This window comes from Phoca vitulina, unplaced genomic scaffold (genome assembly GCF_004348235.1).
Source record: "Phoca vitulina isolate PV1807 unplaced genomic scaffold, GSC_HSeal_1.0 scaffold36, whole genome shotgun sequence".
Taxonomy (NCBI): Eukaryota; Metazoa; Chordata; class Mammalia; order Carnivora; family Phocidae; genus Phoca; species Phoca vitulina.
Window position 1 is genome coordinate 10,331,117 of NW_022589739.1, and position 23,293 is coordinate 10,354,409.

A 23,293-nucleotide genomic window follows, 5' to 3' on the forward strand; every position below is an offset into this window, starting at 1 on the left:
TGTTCCTAGTACCAAGGACAGTGCCTCACACTTAATAACTATTTGTTGAAAGAGAATGAATGAATGAATGAATGAGGACACCTTTCCTCTTATGGGTAATTACTTGTCTTTCAAGAACCAAGGTCAGATGTTATATCCCTCAGGTTGGGTTACATTTAAATCTGATTCATTTTTGGATCCTTAGGTTCTAGGCTGGGATCTGGTACATGGTTCTTATATCATAGATGTTTGTCAAATCATAATAAACTCTTGGCCAGGAGTTGATAATTACTGAAACCAAATGATGGGTATATGAAGGCTCATTATACTGTTAAGTCTCCTTTTGTGTATATTTGAAATATTCCATAAGTAAACTTAAAACATTTGTGTTCACCTCATGTTAAGTGAAAGTGTAGTCAAGGATGAGCTTGAGGCTTCTGGCTTGGGTAATCCAGTAGATGGTGGTGCCATTCACAGGGATGGACAAAGTGTACCTGCATCCAGGCAAGTGTGTGTGTGTGTGTTGGGGAGGGTCCTTTCTCACCCCAGTGAAACTTCTTAGGAGGCCAATAAAAGGGATGAGATCATGAGTTTAGATTTGGACACCTTTAGTTTTAGGTTTTACCTTGAGGGCTTCTCCAGTCAGTTGCTCCACGGTTAGCATTTACAATAAATTGAAACCTCTGCCTTAGAGGAATGAACCAAGAGAAGGTTTCTGGATAGTAACATTTCCCCTCATATCCTTGATGGCCTCTTGGCCACGGACCTGACCACTGGATACTATCCCACCATCTGCGCAGCATGGCACCCCTCCATTCCTTCCTTCATACTTTTCATCCACATTCTCCCTTTTTCCTTCCCTCTTATGAATTTCTACCGGGGGAGGATTTATTCTGTATATCTGCGAGAGACCTAGGTGTCACAGCTTTTACCTTCACAGCAGGGCTAGAGTGTTAAGAAACATCTAGTTTTCAGTCTGATTTCATCACTTGTGACTGCAGGCAAGTCGCTTTACCTTTCTCAATCTCAGCATCTGTCTCTGAAAAATAAGGATAACAGTGGCATCTTCACGTCTGATGTGAGGATGAATGCCTGAAAAAGGTTTAACACGGAGCCTGGCACAGTGTAAGCGGTCAATCAATACGATCTATTATTATTATTACCAGCGCTGTGTCCTCATCGCCTCTCCACCAGGACGTCAGGGACTGCTGCCGCAAGACTGGAGCAGGCTGACTCCTCGGAGCCCCTCCCCACGCGGCCTCGGCCCGGCCACCGCCACAGCCGCTCCCGCTGCAGCCTCGTCGGTGCGGCGCGCGCGGGGGTGTGGGCCCAGGGCCCTGCGGGGCGCGCTGGGTGAGTCCGGGGCCTCGCCGCGGAGGGCGGTGCCGGGCTGGGCAGGGGTCGGCCGAGGCAGGGGCAGAGCTCTGGGACCCGGGCCCAGGGCTGGCGGCTGGCCAGGGCAGCTGGGCGGTGGGGCGCACTGGGGCCCAAGGGTCCCGCAGGGCGGGGCCCTCGGGTAAGCTGCGGCAAGTGTCGCCCGCGACGGGCTCGCGCGCCCGTGCCCGCTCGCGGCCCAAGATGGCGCCTCTCCGCGCCCCCCGCCCTCCCGCCCCGCGCGCGCCTCCGCCGCTCGGGGCGCGGCCCCGCGGCCCGCGCGCTCCAGGGCGGGGGATGTTGTGATGGAGAAGCCGCCGCGGAGCCGAAGCCCCGCAGCCTGAGCCACCTCCGCCACCTGGGCCTGGGGCCTCCCCGCGCAGGTAGGAGCTGCCCCTGCCCGGGCCCAGCCCTGGAGGTCGGATCCCGACCCCCAGCGGTCGGCGGACCCCGCAGCCCCTTCCCCGCGGCGGCCTGGGTCCCTCGGTCAGGCCCCATCCCCGCGGGCGGTCCTTCCGCCGCACGCATTCCGACCTCCGTCCTGTCCCCCCTTGTAGGCTCCACCTCGGTCCTCACAAGGCCCCCTCCCCAACCTTTACCTCGTGTCCCTCGGGTCTGGAGAGGGGCGAGAGTGGGGGACACGAAGCGAGGGGGCGATGGGGGAGGGGGATGGGGGAGGGGAGGTCAAGGGCAGGGAATGGGACGTGGGGTGAGATAGGCAGAGCCTTCACGGATTTCTGCAGGGTCCCAGGTCTGGAATCTGTCAAGCGGCATTCAGTTGCCCTCGGCGACCGAGGGGTGTGCCCTGGGGCCGGCTGTGTCCCCAGCTCTGCGGGAGGCCTAGCACTCGCAGAAGCACTCATTAAGAGCAGTTTTCCTACCGCCAATTCAGAGGTTATTCCGAACCTATTTGCATCTGCCTGTGCATTTCTTGCATTCCCAGCCCCTCCAGCATAGTCCCATCTCTCTCTACTCTTTCAAAGCCAAAACCTTGCTTACATTTGCTGTCTTCATTTCGTTTTCTCACTTCCCATTCATTCTTAAAACCACTTCATTTGGTCTCTGTCGCTGACACCCACTGAAACTGCTGGAGCCAAGGTCACTAGAGACCTCCATGTGGCCGACTAGAATGGACACTTTCCTGTTATCCCCCTCTACCTTTTAGTAATATTCAGTGGTGTGTGTTAACTGTCCTGGAAGCATTTTTCTGGTTTCTCTTGTCCGGCATTGTCTGCTCCTTGGTGGTCTCATTTGCTACCTCCCTCCCATCCCTTTAGATGTTGGTAAAGCTTTTGGTTCTGTCCTGAGCTGTGTTCTTTCATTCTGTACTTTCTCCTCTGGTATTTTATTCACTGCCAAGCCTTCAGATTTCATCTATATATGCTGATGATTCTCAGATGTGTGTATCTGGCCCAGACCTCTTTTCTGCACTCCATATCCACCTGCCCTCATGACATCCCCATTGAAGTTCAACAGAAATTCCTTACCTACAGATCCCAAGCTGAATTATCTTCCATGTGTTCCCTCTCTACCCTTCTTCCAGCTCCCAGAAATGGCTACTTTCCAATGAGTTATCCAAGCTGGAATCCTGGGCAACATTTTAGATTAACCTCTCTCCCTCACCCTCTGCATCTAATGTCACCAAATTCTGTCACATCCGCTACCTAAATATTTTTCAAATCCATTCGTTTCACTCCATCCTCACTGCTACCCAATTTAATCTAGGCCCAAACTCTTTTTTCCGCCCCCTCATTGCTCTAATAACATACCCTCTTGCCTACCTCCCATTAAATACTCTCAACACAGTGTGATCCTTTAAAAAAACTGCATCTATCTGATCATTTATTCATTCAACAAATAAACTTTGAGCACCTTTTATATATTAGGTAGTGTTAGGCACTGAAGATATAATTATGAACAAAATGGACTTTGATCTTGTCCCACAGTCCAGGAGGGAATCAGATAAGAATAAAATGACAAGTGTAATAAATACCATGAAGCGATGGTGGATGGTGCCTTGAGAATACATAAGAGCACAAGCTAAATTGGTCTGGGAGGTAGAGAGAGAGGACCAAGGAAGGCTTCTCTGAGAACATGACATTTGAACTCAGTTGTAAAGGATGAGCTCGAGTTAGTTAGGCTGAGGGTTAGCAGAAGGAGGTTCCAGGCAGAAGGGAACAATCACATGCAAACACCTTGTGGAAGGAGAGAGCGTGATGTTTTCAAGGAATCAAAAGGAGGCCAGTGAGGCTGGAGAGCAGAGTGCTAAAGCCAGAGTGGAAGGCAGAGGCCACACTGAGCAGGACAGTTTAGGCCCCGTTAATGATTTTGATCTTAAGGTCTTTGTCCTTGGTGTGGATTGTGATGGTAATGGATGCAGAGAGTAGATGAAGTCCAGAAATTTTCCTCAGAGAGAAAATGATCAGTATCTGGGGATGGATTGAATGTGGGGAGTGAGGGAGATGGTAGTGTTAAGGATGGTACCCCTGCTTCTGATTTGCACAACAGAATGGGTGGTTATATCCCCCCATGAACCAGGATCCTGAAAGAGGACCAATAAGGGTGTGGGAGAGAGAAACATAAGCAGGCATGTTTGTTTGAGAGGCCTTTGAGACATCCCAACAGAGATGTTGAGTAGGAAGTTGAATGTACATGTCTGGAGCTCGGATGAGGGGTCTGAAATGGAGATGTAAATTTGGAAATGAGCAGTGGATAGGTGGCACCTGAAGCTCTGGGCACAAATAAATACTTACATTGAATATTTGAAGAGAAAGAGAAAAGGGCGCAAGAACAAGCCATGAGAAATCCCAGTTGTGTAACAGCCTGTAGAGGAAGGTGTCTAAGAAGCCGGCATAAGGGTCTAAGAAGCCATGGGACAGGAACTAGGGTGTAGGCAGAAAACCGAGAGATGTAGCATGAGGAAGCCATGGGTGAAAGTTGGGTGAGAGGCGGGGTGTCAAGGGATGCTGAGAGTACAACCAAGATGATGTGACATAGGGTCACATTAGATGACATAGGGTCCTCCTGACCTTGGCAAGAGCTGTTACTGAGACATGCTGGGAGTGGAAGCAGGATTAGAGAGGGTTGAGCAGTGAGTGCAAGGTGAGGAAATGACAAGAGTGAGTAGAGAGAGACCTTTCAAGAAGTTTGCTTGAGCTGGGGAGAGAGAGAGAGAGGGAGGGCAGCTAGTGGCACTGGAGGAGTGTCGGTCAAGAAACATTCTGCTTGCAAGTTGGTAGATAGTGGATCCCATTGAGAAGGAGAGGTTGATTATATAGAAGAGAAAATGGATACACAGTGGTATAAAATTCCTGGAAAGGCATGAAAGGAAGGAACCAAGTAACAGATGAAGCAGTTGGTCTTAGGAAGAAGGAGAAAAGGATAGGTGCTGAAGTCAGCCAATTTGTGTTTCTGGACATTCCTCAACTCCTGGCTTCCATTTCCTCTGTGAAGGAGGAGTGGGAGGTCTTCCTCTGGGAGGGAGAGGTGGTGCAGGGGGTGGTCCAAGGAGAGTTGTCTTGTCTCAACTTAAAAGTCCTTTCCTTAAGCAGCTCTTTGCTGATGTCTGGGCTGGAGTAAGACTCAGCCTCCTACTCCTGTAGTGCCTTGTTCCTCCCCCATCACAATACTCCATCATTTATTCAACAAACAGGGAGTGCACATCGGTGCCAGGGACTGGTCAGGCACTAGCACTGCTCTGCATGGTGAGGGGTGGTTTCCCTGCTAAACTGTGTGCGCCACCAGGGAGGGACCATTGCTTTATAACTCGTCACTCTTCCCCATGCCTAGCACAGTGCCTCGCAAATAATAAGCTGCAGGTTAGAGGAGTCTTGACCTTGAGTAGGATGCACCCCCACCCCAGCTCCTTCAGGCTTAGTGGCCACTCTTTTAGCTCCTTGACTTGAGGGCTTCGCCCAGCTCCCTGCCTTGAGCCAGAATCCATGTGGCTCTTTCCATCCTTTGAGAGGCGTCAGGTACACCTAACCCCAAAATGTGCCCCTTCTTGAGGATGCTGGGCCACTGGTCATCCTTTGACCTCAAAAAGTTAGGTGATGGCGCCACACAGTGCCTTGAGCCAGGTGCTTAGGCTTCAGTGCTGTTCACAACAGAGCTTCCTCATTTCTCCCCCAATACTTTTTGCCCTGGTGACCAGGGGGGACAGGGCTGCCCTGGAGATGACCTGGTTCTTCACTGTCCCAGACTCACAGTGTATGTGCCTTTCCCAGATCACACCTCCAAGTGCTAAGGAGGTGGGTCCTATCCTGACCTCTTAAAAACCTGGCTGCATACACTGCTGCTTCAGAGAAGGGCTCGTCGTCTCCGTGATCCTCTGAGCTTGCGGGAGTCACAGGTCTTCCACATCCTGACACTCATGGAGATGCCACCGTGGAACAGCCTTCGGGCCAGGATATTGGTTCACACTAACTCCCTCCCTCCCTTTTCCCAGATCTTGGTCCTCACTGCTCTGGGACCCCTGCCTTCTTGGGTACAGTTCATCATTCTCCAGCACCCTCCCTAACAATCCCATTGCCCACTCTCAGCCCACGGGGCCACACAAGCTTATCTTGGTGTCTGCTCCCACCTCCGAATTCTGAGTTCTGAGCCTCTGAATTCCTCTTACGCGACATCTGTCCCCTCCATCCTTCCCTTCTGTCCACACCGAGGGCCCACTCTGTGGCACACGCACAGTGCACGCTCCTTGGTAATGGGAATGTGAAGTTGAATAAGACACAGTCTCAGGTGTTTGGTTGGAATGGGGCACTGGGTATCGTGAGACACGGAGGAGGGGATGGTCCCCTGAGCATGAAGAGAGAGGACTAAACAGGAAAGGCACATTGCTTAGGAGCCGTGCCTGCCAAGTCAAGTTTTGAAACATGAGCAGAGGTTCTGACATGGGGAGACAGGATTCCAAGCCGGGGGAGCACTGTAAACAAAGAGCCAGGGCTGTCAGGGTGTGACATCTTCTAGAATCTTCCATACTTTGTGAGACTGGAATGTAAGGTGTGAAGGAGGCAAGGAACGGGGGAGGTCTGAGAGGTCATAGGGATTGGCTCAAGGAGGCTCTCAATGTCCTGCTAGTGAGCACAGACTCTATCCTGCAGGCAGCAGTGAGCCATCTAAGTTTTCCAACTGGGGAGTGACACAATCTGGTTTCCATTTTTGGAAGATTACTGTGGTTCTAGGTAGTGGCGGAGCTGTTTATTTTTCTCGTTTATGCCAGTGACCATGAGTTTGCTTATTGCCCAGGTGGAGCCACACCAAGCAGCCCAGCAGTTCCGCGTGAGGCAGACACCCAGACAGGAGCATTTTTTCACCCATGTCACAGATGTGTGCACAGCGTTATGCTAGGGTCTGAGGAGGGAGGCGTGATGGAAAGGCATTGTGCACTGTGCCTGAGAGACAGCAGAGCCTTGCTCAAGCAGCCTAAAGCCCCGCACTGGCCACCTGTGCTCAGGGCTGAGAGCTACGCTGAGGTGCAGAGAGGGCCAGGGCAGGGGGTCAGGGGAGAGAGAACTCCTCGGTGGGGCCAGGGGAGAAATGGGGGAGAGAGAACCATACAGTGGGAGTCAGAGAGAGAGGTGAGTAATGAGGGGCAGTCAGTGAGGGAGAGTTGTGTGATGGGGACAAGGGTCAAGGAGGGAGGGGGCACTCAGGGAGGGCATGGGGGGAAGTGGAAGGTGACGCAGTAGGAGCTAAGAGGGCCAGGATAAGGGAGAATTGGGTAGTGGTTGGTCAGAGAGAATGGCCTGCGAGGTGGTGGCAGTGAGGGCCCAGGGAGTAAGCACTTTACAGTGGGGGTCAGGGAAGGAGAGCAGTAGAGCAGTGGAAGGTGAGGCAGATGGGGAAGATGGAATGAGGCCTTGATGGTGGGATCGTTGGGTGATGTGGCTGGAAGGATAGGTAGGCGGAGAAGGTGATCCACAAAGGGCTTGTAGTGAGGGGGTCCAAGGGGACAGGAAGTGGGAGGGGGCTATCACTGTGGAACAGGAGATCCCCTCACCTGAAGGGAAGATGGGATTTGGTTGGGCCACCACGAGCAGTGGTTGAAGCACAGTAACATGGCCAAAGTGTGTTTTCTGAAGCTGGCAGAGGAGATGCTAAAATCGGGCCTCGAGGAGATAGGAGGGCAGAGTTATACATTCATTCAACAAATACTTATTGAATTCCTGTTCTGCACCAGGACTGTGTGAGGCTCTAGGCATATGGCATTGAAAAAAAAAAAAAGACAAAATCCTCCACCATGAAACCAAAATTATAGTCATGAGGAGACAATCATTAAACAAATAGTAATAATAATATTGGTAAATAGCTTGACAGGTGGTGCTAGGCACTAGGGAAGGTTTGGGTGTTGCTGAGAGAGGGCATGGTGGCCTGCAGTTTTAAAACAGTGTCGGGAAAGCCTCACTGAGAAGGTGGTGTTTGGATCAAGACCTGAAGGGCTGGGGGGTACAGGGCAAAAGCCCCTGCAGTGAGCCAGGCATGGGGCATGATAGGGGCTGGCAGATGGAGTGGTGCCCCAAGTGAAATACTTTATAGATACACTCATCAGAATGTAGCTTCAACTGGCCAAAGGAGCCATGGATTGGAGCTGACCGCCCTTCCTCTGTGACCTTCCTTCCCAGGTCCATGCCTTTGAAGGATGGGTCTGTAGCTCATTCTCTCCTATTCTCACAGTCCCTAGTAGGGCTGGGCTTTGGGGCTGGTTGGGCCCAGTGATTTATGATGATAGGAACACTGCCTGGGGAGCTCACAGTAGGAGGCTGTGGATAGCAACGTGCTGAGAGGAAGGGGGTAGTCAGTGTCCAGTGTCCAGAACACATGAGCCAGTCCCACACCAGCTGGGTCCCTGGCACAGTAAGCCCCGGTCGGATCGGCTGGGGGTGGGGATGCACAGAGAGCCACTGTTTGGAGGCTCTGCCGTTGGGAGTGAGGGCAGAGCAGGGCTGGCTGTGCTGTCTCAGAGAGCTCAGGGCTGGGGATTTGGGGCCGGGGTGGACTGTAGGCGTGGCCCTAGCCTTTGGTGGAGATGGTGGTTGAGTGGGTGGTGGTGAGGGGGGACAGGAGTTGAGCCTAGTCGTTGTCATGGGAAAATAGCTCACAGGACACAGAGCAGTGGGTGCTGGTCTGCTGAGCATAAGGGAGATGAGGAGGTGCAGAGCACAGCCCCCGGCAGAAGCAGGGGTGCTGCTGTTCTGACCTGGAGGCTCAACACGGTCTCCTCTCCTCACCCCACAGGATCTGCCAAGGCCATGTCTGTTCCATCGTCACTGAGCCAGTCGGCCATTAATGCCAACAGCCACGGAGGCCCCGGCCTGAGCCTACCCCTGCCCCTGCACGCTGCCCACAACCAGCTGCTCAACTCCAAGCTGCAGGCCACGGCTGTGGGACCCAAGGACCTGCGCAGTGCCATGGGGGAGGGTGGTGGGCCTGAGCCAGGCCCTGCCAATGCCAAGTGGCTAAAGGAGGGCCAGAACCAGCTCCGGCGGGCTGCCACAGCCCATCGTGACCAGAACCGCAACGTGACCTTGACCCTGGCAGAGGAGGCCGGTCAGGAGCCTGAGATGGCACCCTTGGGCCCCAAAGGCCTGATGCACCTGTACTCTGAGCTGGAGCTCTCCACCCACAATGCGGCCAACAGAGGGCTCCGAGGATCCGGCCTGATCATCAGCACCCAAGAGCAGGGGCCAGATGAAGGAGAGGAGAAGGCGGCAGGGGAGGCTGAGGAAGATGATGAGGAAGAGGATGAGGAGGAGGAGGAGGAGGACTTGTCTTCTCCCCAAGGGCTGCCTGAGCCCCCGGAGAGTGTGGAGGTGCCCCCCAGACCCCAGGCCCTTGCAGACGGTCCCCGAGAGCACAGCAAGAGTGCCAGCCTCCTGTTTGGCATGCGGAACAGTGCAGCCAGTGACGAGGACTCAAGCTGGGCTACCTTATCCCAGGGCAGTCCCTCCTACGGCTCCCCAGAGGACACAGGTACCTTATGGAACTTGACATGGGGAAGATGGGAGGGCAAGAGGGCAGAGGTCAGGCCTCTCCAAATCAAGGCCAGGGCCTGAGCCAGCGCGTGAGCTACAGAGCCCATGTCCTCAGTCCTCAGCAGGCTGTAACCAGGTTTTCCTGAACGAAACCATTCCTATATTCAGAGTGCTTGCACAAACTGATAGGTCCATGCATCATGGACACTGATGGACGGTGGGCTCGGTGCATTTATGGAGCATTACCAGGTACTGCCCTATGCTCAGCATTATCGTATTGAATCCTCACAATAATGTCGTGAGGTAGATACTATTATGATGCCCATAGTAAAGGTGATGAAAAGTAGGCCTGGAGAGGTGAGGTAGCTTTCCCACAGTCACAGACAGTCTGGGATCACAGTAGAACTGAGTCTAGACCCGAGCACTTGGCCCTGCTTACCCTGCCACTGAAGCACACAGCACGGTAAGCCGGGTGCCCGTGAGCCGGCTTTTAACAGGCTGGATCTGGGGGCAGCATCACGTCCCCACACACATCTACTTGGAAAGACTGAGGTCGGGGCTTGTGTGCAGAGCACCACTCTGGGCATTGCAAGGATACCGTTTTGTATTCTTAGTATCAGGAATAGAATACTGCCTAAAAGTTAGGAAATAAAGGAAGAATAAATAGATCCTTGTTCATGGGGTGGGCAGGAGGAGAAAGTAGGTATTAGGACTCCAAGGATTGATCATTAAATGTGTCCCATTTAAATACATTGAGTCTCCATATTTGCTGATGTCACATAGAGATGCAGAGTTGAGGAACAGAGGACAGAGATACTGGGTTGTAGCTACAAGCCCGGAGTTCTGTGGATTGGAGTGTAAGCAGAGACTAGGAAAGACTCTGGTGAGCACCTGGCAGCAGGCACTCTACCAGACCCCAGACTGGGGAGCCTTTGCAGGGGAGCATGCAGTTCATGAAGCCATGGAGTCAAGGGCATGCCAGAAACTTATTATGGACATTTTCAAACATCTACAAAAGTAGAGAGAATAGAATAGTGAGCCCAATTTACCCATGACCCAGTTTCAACAATTATCAACACATGACTAATCTTGCTGCATCTATACCCTGATCTACTCCTGGGCCCTAGCCTAGGTTATTTTGAAGCAAACAATCAAATCCATAAGTGTTTACCCATGCATTTCTAGAAAACAAAACTCTTAAAACAATGCACAATACCATTATCATGAGTACAAAAATTTAACAATAATTCCTTAATATTATCAAATATCCAGTGTTTACAATTTCCCAGTTGTTTAATAAATGACCCCTCACTCTGCAATTTAAAAAAATTTTGATTATTTGAATCAATAATCAAATAGTCCTAGACCTTTTGATGGTGGGTGTGTATCTTAAAGTTTCTTTTGAGCTGTATGTTATGCTTCCATCCCATGGTCTCTCTTTATTTTTGCTTGCAGGTTGTTGTTTTAAATTGGAGACACAGGGTTATTTGGCTTGGGTTTTCCATGGTCTGGATTTGCAGACTCTCTCCCTGTGGTGGCGTTGAGCAGGTTTCTCTTCCCCTAGATGTCCTGCAAATTTGGTAGTGTGTTTTAGAGACTTGATCAGATTTGGATTTGAGAGTTTTTTGTGTTTTGCTTTTGCAAGGACACCTCATAGGTGGTATTGAGTACATCTATCAAAGGCAAAGTCTGATTGCCTCTCTTTTCTGTGATGTTAGTGGCTTTCGATGGTCATTGCTTGGACATCCTTTAAAGGGAGCAGCTGCTGCTTCACGCCAGCTGATTATTTATAGGGTTGGGCGGGGGAATGCAGTTGCAATGGGGCCAGTTTACGCCACTTTTCAAGGTAAACTGAAAACTGGACATTGATGTGAAATATCCCAATTTCTAAATGTTAGCAACCAATTCTGTTTTTTTTTTAAAGCACCATGCAGGCCATACAAAATCTGAGTCTTGTATTGGTCTGTAGGTTGCTAGTTTGCAGCCTCTGCTCTAGTGGGGGGGTGGTTTGAGTCAGAGGCCAAATATTGGAGGGCCTGCCTGCTCAGGGGCTGCCGGGATGGTCAGTGCAGTAGCTGTACCTGTGAGCCTTCTGGGAGGAGGCTGGTGCTGCTGAAGATGTGGGAAGGGCCTGCTGGGCATGGGCATCGACCTCAGTGAGAGAGGATGGCCAAGGATCAAGCTCTGGTGGAGGCTCTGGAAAGTGGAGGGAGTGGTGCGGGGCCAGCCTAGGGAAGGGGCCGAGTCACTGCTTACTCTTTTGTAATTGTGGTGCCATGATCATGAAGGCCACGGAGGAAGTCTGGGCTCCTGTAGGAATGGAGTAGAATTGAGCAAAAGTTATTTTCTCCTTCCCAGCCACAAAGTTGTTGACTGAATGCATAAGTGCCTGAATGAATGTATGAATGAGTGAATGAGTGAATGAAATTTACTACCTGTGTTGGGTTCATACTCGGTGCCAGGCCTTGTCCTAAATGCTAAGAAGGCATACTACAGGGGACAGAGGTTCCTGCCCTCAGGGCACTCACAGTCTAGTGGGGGAGACAGAGATAGACAGGCAGCTCTGATCAGCATGGTGAGCACTGGGATGGGGAGGTGCAGGAGGGGCACCCAGCCCTGCCTGTGTGTATGGTGGGGGAGAGGGGGTGGGTCAGTTTTGAGACATGGCCTTTACATGTATGCCTGAAGGAGGAGTGGGTGATAGTCAGGTGAAGATTGAGGGAGGGAGGGTGGGCTTGGAAAGGATGAGGGGCCTGCCGAGCAGGGAGAGACAAGGCGGGTGGAGGGTGATCAGAGATAAGGCTGCGAGGCAGAAGGTTAGGGGATCAGAACAGCACACACACCTGGGAGGAGTTTGAGTTCTATTCTGAGGGCAAGAGAAAACAATTAAGAGTATTAAAGTGGAGAATAGTTCAGCATTTTGGAACAATCATGTGGGCTGTAGTGTGCAGTCCAGATTGGAGGAGACTAGGCTGGAGGAGGGAGCCCACCTGTGAGGCTGTTGCAGTGATCCAGGTAAGAGTTGCAGGTAGTAGCTTGGACTACTGTACTTACATGGGGATGGAGAAGAGGAGAGAGCATTACGTGATTCACTGACTCCTGAGCAAATGGCTACACCTGGTTTCACCATGAAGGCATGCATGGATGGATGAATGAATGATACACAAACCTTTGAATTTGTGCATGAACACCTGAATGAGTTGATGCAAGAGTGAAGATGTACATTCCTGAATAAATGTGTGCATGTGGCACAAAGACCTGAGCAGGGCTTTGCTTGGAGGGAGATATGCCAGGCTCCAGAAGGGCCTCCCAGATGGTCAGAGGGGGGAGAGCAGCCCCTCCAGGACAGATCGGAAGGATGAAGCTCTTTGAAGCAGGAAGGTACAGGCTACCAGGGATGGCAGATGGATTGGTGTGCGTGACTCAGTCAGAAGATGGTGAATTGGTCCCCAGATTCAAGAGGTGTACGACCCTTCATGAATAAGGGTGTGGCTGTGGAGGGCATGGTTGCCCTGGGTGCCAGTGTTCCTGAAAGGTTTGGCAGGAGAGCCCTGAAGGTGATGGAGGGTCCCTGGGGAAGAGCGGGTATTCTAATTCCCTGGGGCATGAGGGGAGGGGAGGGTGGAGGGAGATGAGGTGGTAATGGCTACCTAGAAGGCTGGACAGGCAAGAAGAGCCCCTCCTCTGTGGGCCCACCTCATTTGCAAACAGGGTGGTGAGACATCTTGCTCAAATAACTCTCCCATCAGGTGTGCAGCCACCTTGGGTAACCACACCTGCTCCCAGCCCCTCTGTGCCTGGTTGCCCAGCAGCCTGGGTCTGGGGACTGCCTGTATCCTCAGTGCTGTCTCTTGGACCAGTCAGGATTCCTGGTTTCCCTGGTAACGGGAAGCACGTCAGCAGTCTGGGCACTCCCAGCCGTCCTGGTGCTGCGGTTGCCGAGGAGACGCTGCAGCCTAGCTGGGCCCTGGCAGGTGAGGGGGGCTGTGCTGGGAAGCCCCAAGCCCAACCTCAAGCTTGCTGGGGCCCAGCCCTTAAGGCCCACTTTTGGGCTCCAACTGCAGGGCAGTTTCTGGGCAGGGGAGGGATCCCTGGGAGCCCTGAAGCCACACCCTTTTTGTGCTGAGAGCTATAGGCTTTGCAGGGCCCCAGGTGGCTGAGGTATTCCCAAGGGGCTGAGCTTCCTGGTGTCCCTAAGACTGCGTTTGACTGTGGTACTGTGGTGCCCGTTGCGGGGTGGGATGGAGATTCAGGATTGGGGGAGGGGAGCCAGGATTCGAAAGAAGAGATGTGAGCAGGAAGGGCTGGGGTCTTATGAGGAGCCTCCATCCCAACCCCAAGGAGGTCCCCTCCCATGGTGGTCCTGGCCCCTCCTTAGTGAGCGCCAGGCGGGGGAGGATCTTGCCTGGCAGGCGCTCTGCCCTGGTGAGAAGGGGGCGGGATGAGCTTTTCTCTGCAGCCCAGCACCAGGCTGTGAGCCCAGCTGGCTGGGCTGGAGGGGCTGTGAGGCGGGAGGGTGGAGGCAGGAGGGGCTGGGAACCAGCGCCATGTTCTCCCAGGACTTCTTCCTGGCCATCATCCTGCAGGACAGCAGCCCAGGTGAGGGGGCATGATGTGGGGTGGGGCTGGGTGGGGAGGAGAGGCAGAAGAGGCAGAAGCTGGGTTACGGAGCTGGAGTGGTGTGGCTCTGCTGGAAGAAGAGGGTTGTATGTCACAGGTATGTGTGCATGTGCAGAAAACATTTGCCTGCATGTGTGTGTGGCAAGGGTCAGGGTGTGAGTGTGGCATTTGCACACATGTGGCAGAGGTTGAGTGTGCATTCACTCTCTGGGTGGTACCCACACATGTGTAGGGGGTTGTTGTGGGTGTGGCTTCTGCACACGTGTGGTGGGAGCTGATACATATAACCGTGTGTGTGCATACGTCTGCGTATGGTGTCTGCCTTAGGGTATGGCTGGAGTTGGGGTATGTGTGTGTATGTTTGCCCCCGTACATGTGTGTGCCCCTGTGGTACCCGCCGTCTCTGCTGGTATTTTCTGTGTGTGCACACCCTTGTGTTTGTGGTGGCTGCACAGGTGTGTAGTAGGGCTTATATGTGTTGTGTGTCTGAGTGCACATGTGTGTGCAGGAGCTGCTGATAAGTGTGTGCACCTGAGATATGGATATGTATGATAGGAGGTCAGTTGGGGTCACCCAACCTCCTTCCCTACTCTCTGCCTTCCTCCTTCCCTCTATGTGGGCACATTAGTCAGGAGCAGGGTCCAGGAGGAGACCTGAGTCATGTCCCCTGCTGGTGGTCCCCCATGTTATGACTCCAGACTGCAAGCTCTAGGAGGAAGTAGGAACCTTGTGCTGGAGCCCTTCCCCCATCCCTTCCTCTCCACCATGGGGTCTCCGTGAGGGGGCTGGGCATAAGTACCCACTGTCTGCTTGTTGGGTGGGCAGACCCTCATCAGTCCCCCCGCTCAGCAGATTCCTTCTGGAACCCCAACGCCTTCGAGACGGATTCCGACCTGCCGGCTGGATGGATGAGGGTCCAGGATACCTCAGGGACCTACTACTGGCACATCCCAACAGGGACCACCCAGTGGGAGCCCCCGGGCCGGGCCTCTCCCTCACAGGGGAGCAGCCCCCAAGAGGAGTCTCAGGTGAGCTCACAGGCCTGTTGTTCTTTTGTCCAGGGGTGGAGGGGTGGTGCTGCTGGAGCGATATGAGCCACCCACTTACTACTCCCATCCCTCTTCCTAGCTCACTTGGACAGGCTTTGCCCACCGAGAAGGCTTTGAGGATGGAGAATTTTGGAAGGTGAGGGGACCTGCTTTACAATGGGGGAGCTGGAGAAGGGGCATCATTTTGGCCCTGACTCCTCTCTTCCCTTCCCAAGGATGAACCCAGTGAGGAGGCTCCTATGGATTTGGGACTGAAGGACCCTGAGGAGGGGACGTTGCCCTTCCCAGCTCAGGGCCTCAGGTGAGTGGGAAGGCATGATACAGTGGGCTGGCAGGGGATGGATCTCTCTGGGAGGGGCCTTAGGACAGCTCCATGTTTGGGAATTTGTACCAAGTGTTACCATCTTCCTCCAGCCCAGAGCCATTACCCCAAGAGGAGGAGAAGCTGCCCCCACGGAATGCCAACCCAGGGATCAAGGTTTGTTCAAGACCAATGCCCATTCCCCAGGCTGGGACTCCTCTGTGTGCAGGAGACCCCCTGTGTCGTGTTCTGGAGGGGCATCTCTGGTCTCAGGAAGCTCTCCCGGGCCTGAGTTAGGAGCTCTTCCAGTCTTAGCACAGATCCCCGTGTCTGAGCCAGAGGCACGTCAGTGTTTAACTCAGCCAGTCCAGTGCCTTGCCAGGGGGCCCATCGGGCTTGGCTCAGATGCTTCCTTGTACTGGCAGGGGTCTCCTCTGAGACCATCCCCCTCCCGCCAACTGTATCCTGTTTGGGGAGCTTTTCAGTCTTAGCTCAGAACACCCTCCCAGCTGCCAAGTTCTGAGTCAGGAACTCCTCTGCTCCTAGCAGAGAGAGCGTCCTGTGTTGGGGGCCCTCCGGTCCTAGCTCAGACCCGCTACCTCCCACCCCCTCTTCTGTGTCTGGCAGTGTTTCGCCGTGCGTTCCCTAGGCTGGGTGGAGATGACCGAGGAGGAGCTGGCCCCTGGACGCAGCAGCGTGGCCGTCAACAGCTGCATCCGTCAGCTCTCCTACCACAAGAACAATTTGCACGACCCCATGTCTGGGGGCTGGGGGGAGGTGAGGGCTGAGTTGGCCGGTATGGTTCAGTGGAGAAGGGGAGGGGGCTTGAGAGAGAGAAAGGGAGCTGGGCTGCTGGAGCAACGACTGGGGGAGGGAGGGGTTAACCCCGCAAGTGACAGCCCAGGGAGATGGGTGTGCGATCCCAGGTGGGGGCCTGGGGACGTGGCATCTCACAGTGACCAGATGATAAAGGGAGTCACGTTAGAGATGGCAGATGTGACTCTAGTAGAGCGAGGCCTGCAGGGTGGGTGGTCCAACACCCAAGGCCGGGGCCCCAGAGCTGTGGCTGACCTCCCCTGAGCTGGAGGTGGCAGAGATCAGCCACCTCCCCAGCTGGGGCTCCACTGAGTGCCTGCTTCCTGGGCCCGCAGGGAAAGGATCTGCTGCTACAGCTGGAGGACGAGACACTAAAGCTGGTGGAGCCGCAGAGTCAGGCCCTACTGCATGCCCAGCCCATCGTCAGCATTCGTGTTTGGGGCGTCGGGCGGGACAGCGGAAGGTGGGAGCTGGGCCTGGGATCCTAGGGTGGGGGCTCATCCAGCAGTCAGGGTGGGGGCCCTCCTTCCTAACTCTATTCTTTGCCTCTCTTGTGCTGCTGGACCCAGAGAGAGGTACTTATGTCTAATTTACCTTGACCGTTCCTCCTCCCACACCTGGACCAGATGCCTCAAAGCACCCAAGTTCCCCTATTCTGCCCTTCCCCTTCCTGCCCGCTGTGCTCTCCCATTTTCCCCCACCTTGGCATGCTTGCCTGTCTACCCTCCAGCCAGAAGGCAGCACCCACAGGACACCATCCTGAGGGCAGAAGCCCTGAAGCAGCTGCGATGGATAGGGAGGGCATGGGTGGGGTAGGGATGACGCCTCACACTGGATGGCACTGGGAGACACTGAGGTGCTCCTCCCCCAACAGGGACTTTGCCTACGTAGCTCGCGATAAGCTGACCCAGATGCTCAAGTGCCACGTGTTTCGCTGTGAGGCACCTGCCAAGAACATCGCCACCAGCCTGCATGAGATCTGCTCTAAGGCACGGCCCCCTCTGCTCCCTGGACTAGCTGCCACCTTTGCTCTACAAGGATGTGGGTGGGGTCATTGAGTGGGGGTGGGGGACTCCAGGGCAATGAAGCCCTAACAGACTCTCCCTCGCTCCTCCCCTCCTCTCCTCAGATCATGGCCGAAAGGCGTAATGCCCGCTGCTTGGTAAATGGACTCTCCCTGGACCACTCTAAACTGGTGGATGTCCCTTTCCAAGGTCAGTGCCACAACCCTGCCAGGTCCAGCTCAGCTTTGTTGGCAAAGGTGAGGTGACTCAAGAAGAGGCACAAGCTACTACATGGACATGATAAAAAAAATGGGCACATGGAGACTAAATTCTTTGGATCAAATAAGTTAAAGGGAGATGGGGAAGGAGTGGAGGTAGGTAGGGCTTTGGCTGGGTGCATACCCAGCTTATGCCCTGGTGGTGGGGACTGAGAGTGAGCAAGTTCTGCTACCACGACTGATCCTCCTTTTCTTTCCTGCAGTGGAATTTCCAGCGCCTAAGAATGAGTTGGTACAAAAGTTCCAAGTCTATTACCTGGGGAATGTGCCTGTTGCTAAACCTGTTGGTATGTGTGTTCTTCTTCTCCCAGGGACCACCGCCCACCCTCTGCTTCCCAATGCCTTTTTTTACCAGAACTTCCTCATGCTTGATGTCACCCCGCTCTTTAAAATGCATCCCCCCTCGTGTACCTCTGTCCCATCTGCATTCTGTGTCCTGCCTATAGCAGCAGTTGGCCTTCACTGAATTTGAACCAATGAACCAGGCACATCGGGAGATGCACTCTTGCATTCCACGGAAAAGCTTTGATTGGGTTGGGAGGCAGGTCTTAGATGACTGGAAATACCAGGTAGCAGCTGGGAGCTGGGTTTGGTATTACAGCACTAACGATGAGCTGTGAGCATCCAGAGAGGAAGCAGTGAGCATAACTGTGACATGCTTTATTGCTTGTGAAGTACTTCCTTATATGTCATTCAAGTCTTGACAATCCTGTGAGGTTGGGATTATGGTAATACCCATTTTGTAGATAAGGAAACTGAGAGTAGAGACTATCTGGTTCTCTCTTTTATTTCTAGTGCTTTCACGGTACCTGTTATTTATGTGTTCATTCACTTAACAAATACCTATGAAGCCCACCATGTGCTGGGTCCTGGGCGAACAATGACCACAGCTTTCGTGGAGGTTACGGAAGGTTACAGCAGAAAAAACAAAACAAAACAAGAATTAGTCAAATAGTCATATTAATAATAAATGTGTAATTATGAATTGAGTCATTCATTGAAAGAAAGCTGCAAGGTGCTATAAAACTATGTCGGAAAAGACTTCCTTGAGAAATTGACATTTGAACTGAGATCAAAAACTGAATGGGAGCTAATGTGGTAAAGTGGGACGGAGATAGGAATAAAGCAGGGGAAGACCATTCCAGGCAGGGTGAACAGTGTAGAAGAGGACCCACAGTGGAAGTACTTTGGTACTTCAAATGCACAGAGAGAAGGCCACTGGGGCCAGATGAGGCTGGGAGCTGGGTGGCAGTCAGACCTTATGGGACCTCAGAGGCCACATTAACCATTTGTTCTTCATCCTGAGAGCAGCAAGGAGCTATAGTTGAGTTTTCAGGAAAGCACTCGGTATAATCAGATTTGAATTTTGTAAAAGTTGGCTTTGGCTGTACCATGGAAAAAGATGTTTAGCAGGTGGATGTGGATGTGAGGAATCAATTAGGAGGATCTTGGGTAGTCATGGCCGGTAAGAAGGGTATCATGGACTATGGTGGAGTTGAGGAAGAGCGTGCAGATTCAAGAGGTATTTAGATAATTAAAATCAACAGGTCTTGGTGATTGACTGGATGTGGGACGAGGGACAGGCATTCAGGCTGACCCCTGACTTCCTGGCTTTGGGAATTAACGGATGGTGATGCCATTCTTTAAAGGTAGCAGATATTGGAAGAGGCCAGTTTTGGTATGGAGATTGGAGTTCAGTTTCGGACATGCCGAGTTTGATGGGGAAGCTGAGTGACAAACTCAGGTTGGCAGTTGGATTCACAGAGGAGAGGTCTGGGTTGCAGATTCAAATGTGGCATTATTGGGTTATAGAGGTAATCAAAGCCATGAGTGTGGCAGCCCACAGTAAAAAGAGAAATGAGGCTAGGCCTAGCTTTTAGATCCTCCAGCATTTAATGGACAAAGGAGGATGAAATTGATAAATATTGTGGGAGCAGAAGGAGAGGGGAGGGAGGCAAAAAGGAGAGTGCTTCAAGAAGTGGTCAGGTGTCATATCAAAAGATACTTAGGAAGAACTCAGCTGTTTGGTGGATGGATAAATGAACAAACAAATGAAACAATGAATGAGACTTGCCTCAAATGACATGGCCAGGAGATGGTAGGCCTAGGACTCAAACCTGGTCATCCTCAATTCTCTGCTCTTCCCCTCAAACCATGCTGACTTTAATGACCAGCACCTTATATCCTATAAGGGAACCCTTCTTAGAAAGGATGGGGATCAAGGTGGGGTTCGAAAGAAGGCCTGGATTTACAAAGGGGAGTTGGTATACCAGTTGGATTCAATGGCAGTGCCACAGACATGGAGCTGGAGGTGAGAAAATCATGCTCAGGGAGCAGGAAGGAAGGTTGGCCGACCTCTACACGTTTGCTTTCATTTCTTTCTGCCTTTCGCACTCAGCTTCCAAACCCTTGTTGCCTCTTCCAGTTATTACCCCTACTCCCCTATCTACCCACCACCTTACACAGGTTCTCACTATGATGAAGCAACTGTCTGCGATCCTTGACTGCCCCCTCTGCTGCCCGTCACTTCCATGGGTCTGCTCTATTGAGTCCCTAAACTCACTTCCTGCTTTGTCTTATGCTCCCTTTTTAACCTCCAGGAGTTTAACATTGGCTTCTCCTGAAGCTGCAATATTCATAAATCATTCATTTATTCAACAAGTGACTATTGGATGCCTGATCTGTGCCAGGCAGTATTCTAGGTTCTTGGTACACATTAATGAACAAAACTGACAGATTCTTGCCTTCAGGTAGCTGACCTTCTAGCCAGGAGAGACAGACAATAACCAAATTATGTAGTATGTTGGAAGGCAACAATTGATGTGGAAAAAAAAAATGCACAGTAGTATAAGGGGGTTTGGGAGTGCAGGGCTGGGGGTCAGGGTATAGGTTTTAATCCTGAGTTGTCACCAAATACGGCAGACTGTTTCTAGGCCACATTGCTCCACTACTTTCCCCACCTCTATGCTGATCCTCCCCATGCTCCAAGGCCAAGCCCCACCCCCACGGCCCTAAGAGCTTATTAAGTTGTTTGACTTTGATACCTTGTCCACACTTACGGTCTTTGAGATTTTCCATTGACTGACATAAATGTCAAACACACCACAGCCCTTGGCAATCGGACCTGACCCACTCAGGAACTGCCTGTGTGTTCACCCTTCTATGGGCTCCTAGCTTACTTGGTTATACCAGTTTGGATGCATTGGCCCATGTTGCCTTGAGGGTGTCTTGCTCATGCATCTGGAATTCCTTAAGTAGATAAGCCCTGTGCTGGGACTGGGGACACAGAGATGAAATAAACTTGCCTTCTGTCCTTGAGATGTGCTAAGAGTTGTCCCAGCCACATTCCCTCTCTGCCCTGCAGCAGGGAAGGGTTCCTGGGTGGGGCCTGGGTGAGCCCTGAAGGATGAGAATTGGGAGTTCTCACATAGTCAGGAGGGAGAGGGCACTCCAGACAGAGGCTTTTCCACAGTTACAGCCTGTGTCCCTTGAGGGCATCCTCTTCTCTTACTTTGTATTCCCCATCTGCCTACCAGGGCATTTGCCAAGATTAAATGTTAATAAATGCTACATAAATCATTTGAAGCTCAGGGAGCTATAAAATATGAGGCTTGACAGCTCAGATGAGGCCAGTTTTTGGAGGACTTGCATGCTTGGGAGAGGAATTTGGCCTTGATCCAGCCAGAGGTAAGATGAGCAAGGCCAAGATGAGGGAGGACTTTCGAGGAAGACATTTGTCCTCTTCCTTGTCCTCTGCCCACAAAGGGTCCATGTGGTCTGCTCCTGTGGGAGCCCAGAGGCACTGAAAGGGGCGAGAGGACCCAGGAGTGGGCCACAGAGCTGCATGCTTCCACGTTGGCACGGTTTCCTCTAACCTCTTCGCTGCGAAGGTAAAGACACAGCAGATCGCACAGCCCATTCATGAGTAGTGCAGGGACCGGAGCCCATACCCCCACCATGCCATGTCCTGCTTCTGCCCCGGTTCTCTGCTGAGTGCCAGCAAGAGTGAAGTGTTTAATAGCAGTCTGAGGTGGAGGGAACCACTGTGTTACAGGGGGATGTTGATTGATCTAAAAGCTAGGAACCTGGCATTACTTGTCCTTTTAGCACATTCTAGAAATTACTGAAATTACTGAATCCAACTAAGATTTGACAGTCCTTCAAGTTCTGAAAACTAGAAATAAAGAGAAGGAGCAGGGGAACTGTAAGCTTCAGTTTCCTTATCTGTATAATGGTGATAAAAGAATCAGTTGAGAGATTGTTGTAAGGTGTACGTGGGGTTGTGCACTGTAATGGATGGCATGCATGGCGGGACACAAGTCAACACACCTCAAGTGGATATAAAACAAAACAAAGGTTGGGTCTTGGGAGAGGAGGGGCTTATAGGGGCTGATTTGGGAGTCCTTGTGGTATGATGCAGTATGATGGCTGAATGTGGGTGAACACTGACAGCCAAGATAAGGGGGGGTCAGGGCTTAGGGGGGTCAGTTCATTTTGGAGGCTGAAGGAAGAGGCAGAGTCAAGTGAAGAAAACCAAGCCTAGGATTCAATATGGAAGAAACCAGAAAAGTGCTAAATCACTGAAGCCAAGGAGGAGGGCACCAAGGGAGACCCGCGCAGCATCATCCAGGGCTGTTGACTGGTGAAGTGGGGATGGAGCAAAGGCCCTGGGGTATCCTCTCCCCACCCCTAGTGGTGTCATGTTTGTGTCCTTATCTTCCAGGGGTAGATGTGATAAATGGGGCCCTGGAGTCAGTCCTGGCCTCCAGTAGCCGTGAGCAGTGGACCCCAAGTCACGTCAGCGTGGCCCCTGCTACCCTTACCATCTTGCATCAGCAGGTAAAGACTGCGGTGGGAGAAGGCCTGGCTGAGCCTTGTCATGGAGGGGAGCCTGGGGGGGTTGAGGAAGAGCTGCCAGTAAGGTGGATGTGCCCAGTGGAAGAGAGGGTTGGGCTGTTCCTTTCTAACTGGATTCCATCCCTCTAGACGGAAGCAGTGCTGGGGGAATGTCGGGTGCGTTTCCTCTCCTTCCTGGCTGTGGGCAGAGATGTCCACACATTTGCATTCATCATGGCTGCCGGCCCAGCCTCCTTCTGCTGCCACATGTTCTGGTGTGAGCCCAATGCCGCCAGCCTCTCAGAGGCCGTGCAGGCTGCGTGCATGGTAAGCGGGTAGGGTGGTGCAGTGATGACGCCCACCTCACAGGGGGCAGGCTGGAGAGTGACTGCTCCACCTGCCTCTTTGCAGCTCCGCTACCAGAAGTGTCTGGATGCACGCTCCCAGGCCTCCACCTCCTGCCTCCCAGCACCCCCTGCTGAGTCTGTTGCCCGGCGTGTAGGGTGGACTGTCCGCAGGGGCGTTCAGTCGCTGTGGGGTTCCCTCAAACCCAAACGCCTGGGGGCCCATACCCCCTGAAGCCCTCAGTCCTCCTTCCACCTGCTTGCATTGGGTCCCAGGGAACTCAAGGGTATGGGGCAGGGAGGGGCCCTAGAGGCTATTGTTAGGCCTCAGGCCCCCCCCCCCAAAGTTGCCCCTCCCCAGTAGCTGGGGTTCCCTGCCTAGGGGCTGGGGAGAGAGAGACCTAATCCCTGCAAGGAAGTGACAATACTGGATTGATAAGGGGAGCAAGAAGCAAGGCCAGCCCCGGGCTCTCCACCCCCACATTTCAGGTGGAGCAGGAGGAACTGGTGTAGGCCAGGCCCCATCTTGGTAGGGTCCGGCAGGGGCAGGAGGGGACTGGTTCAGGCATGGGTCCCTTCCCCCCTGTTCCATGGCACCTCTGCTGTACTGATACCACTAATAAAGTCTGTCTGCCCTGCTAAGCCGTGTGCCTTCCTGTGCCTGCATTACACCATCACCTGCAGTACCCTCATCCCTCAGTTAGGATCACAGTCCCAAA

At 52.8% G+C, this 23,293-nt stretch overlaps 1 protein-coding gene across 6 annotated transcripts; it reads left to right on the forward strand.

The window, feature by feature from the left end:
* Nucleotides 1-1,152: 1,152 nt before the first annotated feature.
* On the forward strand, nucleotides 1,153-23,216 carry APBB1 (amyloid beta precursor protein binding family B member 1). Of its 6 annotated transcripts, none has more exons than XM_032427032.1 (15): nucleotides 1,157-1,332; nucleotides 8,590-9,324; nucleotides 14,799-14,974; nucleotides 15,075-15,131; nucleotides 15,211-15,296; nucleotides 15,410-15,473; nucleotides 15,924-16,073; nucleotides 16,448-16,575; nucleotides 16,682-16,687; nucleotides 16,987-17,101; nucleotides 17,242-17,326; nucleotides 17,598-17,681; nucleotides 22,118-22,233; nucleotides 22,381-22,557; nucleotides 22,642-23,216. In XM_032427032.1, the coding sequence occupies exons 2-15, from the start codon at nucleotides 8,604-8,606 to the stop codon at nucleotides 22,807-22,809; spliced, it is 2,133 nt and encodes a 710-aa protein (XP_032282923.1). In that variant the 5' UTR covers nucleotides 1,157-1,332; nucleotides 8,590-8,603; the 3' UTR covers nucleotides 22,810-23,216. The 6 variants fall into 6 exon arrangements, with proteins under 6 accessions (XP_032282924.1, XP_032282923.1, XP_032282926.1 ...); XM_032427035.1 differs by lacking the exon at nucleotides 1,157-1,332 and adding an exon at nucleotides 1,567-1,736; XM_032427033.1 differs by lacking the exon at nucleotides 16,682-16,687 and having other exon boundaries at nucleotides 1,153-1,332.
* The last annotated feature ends 77 nt before the right edge of the window (nucleotides 23,217-23,293 follow it).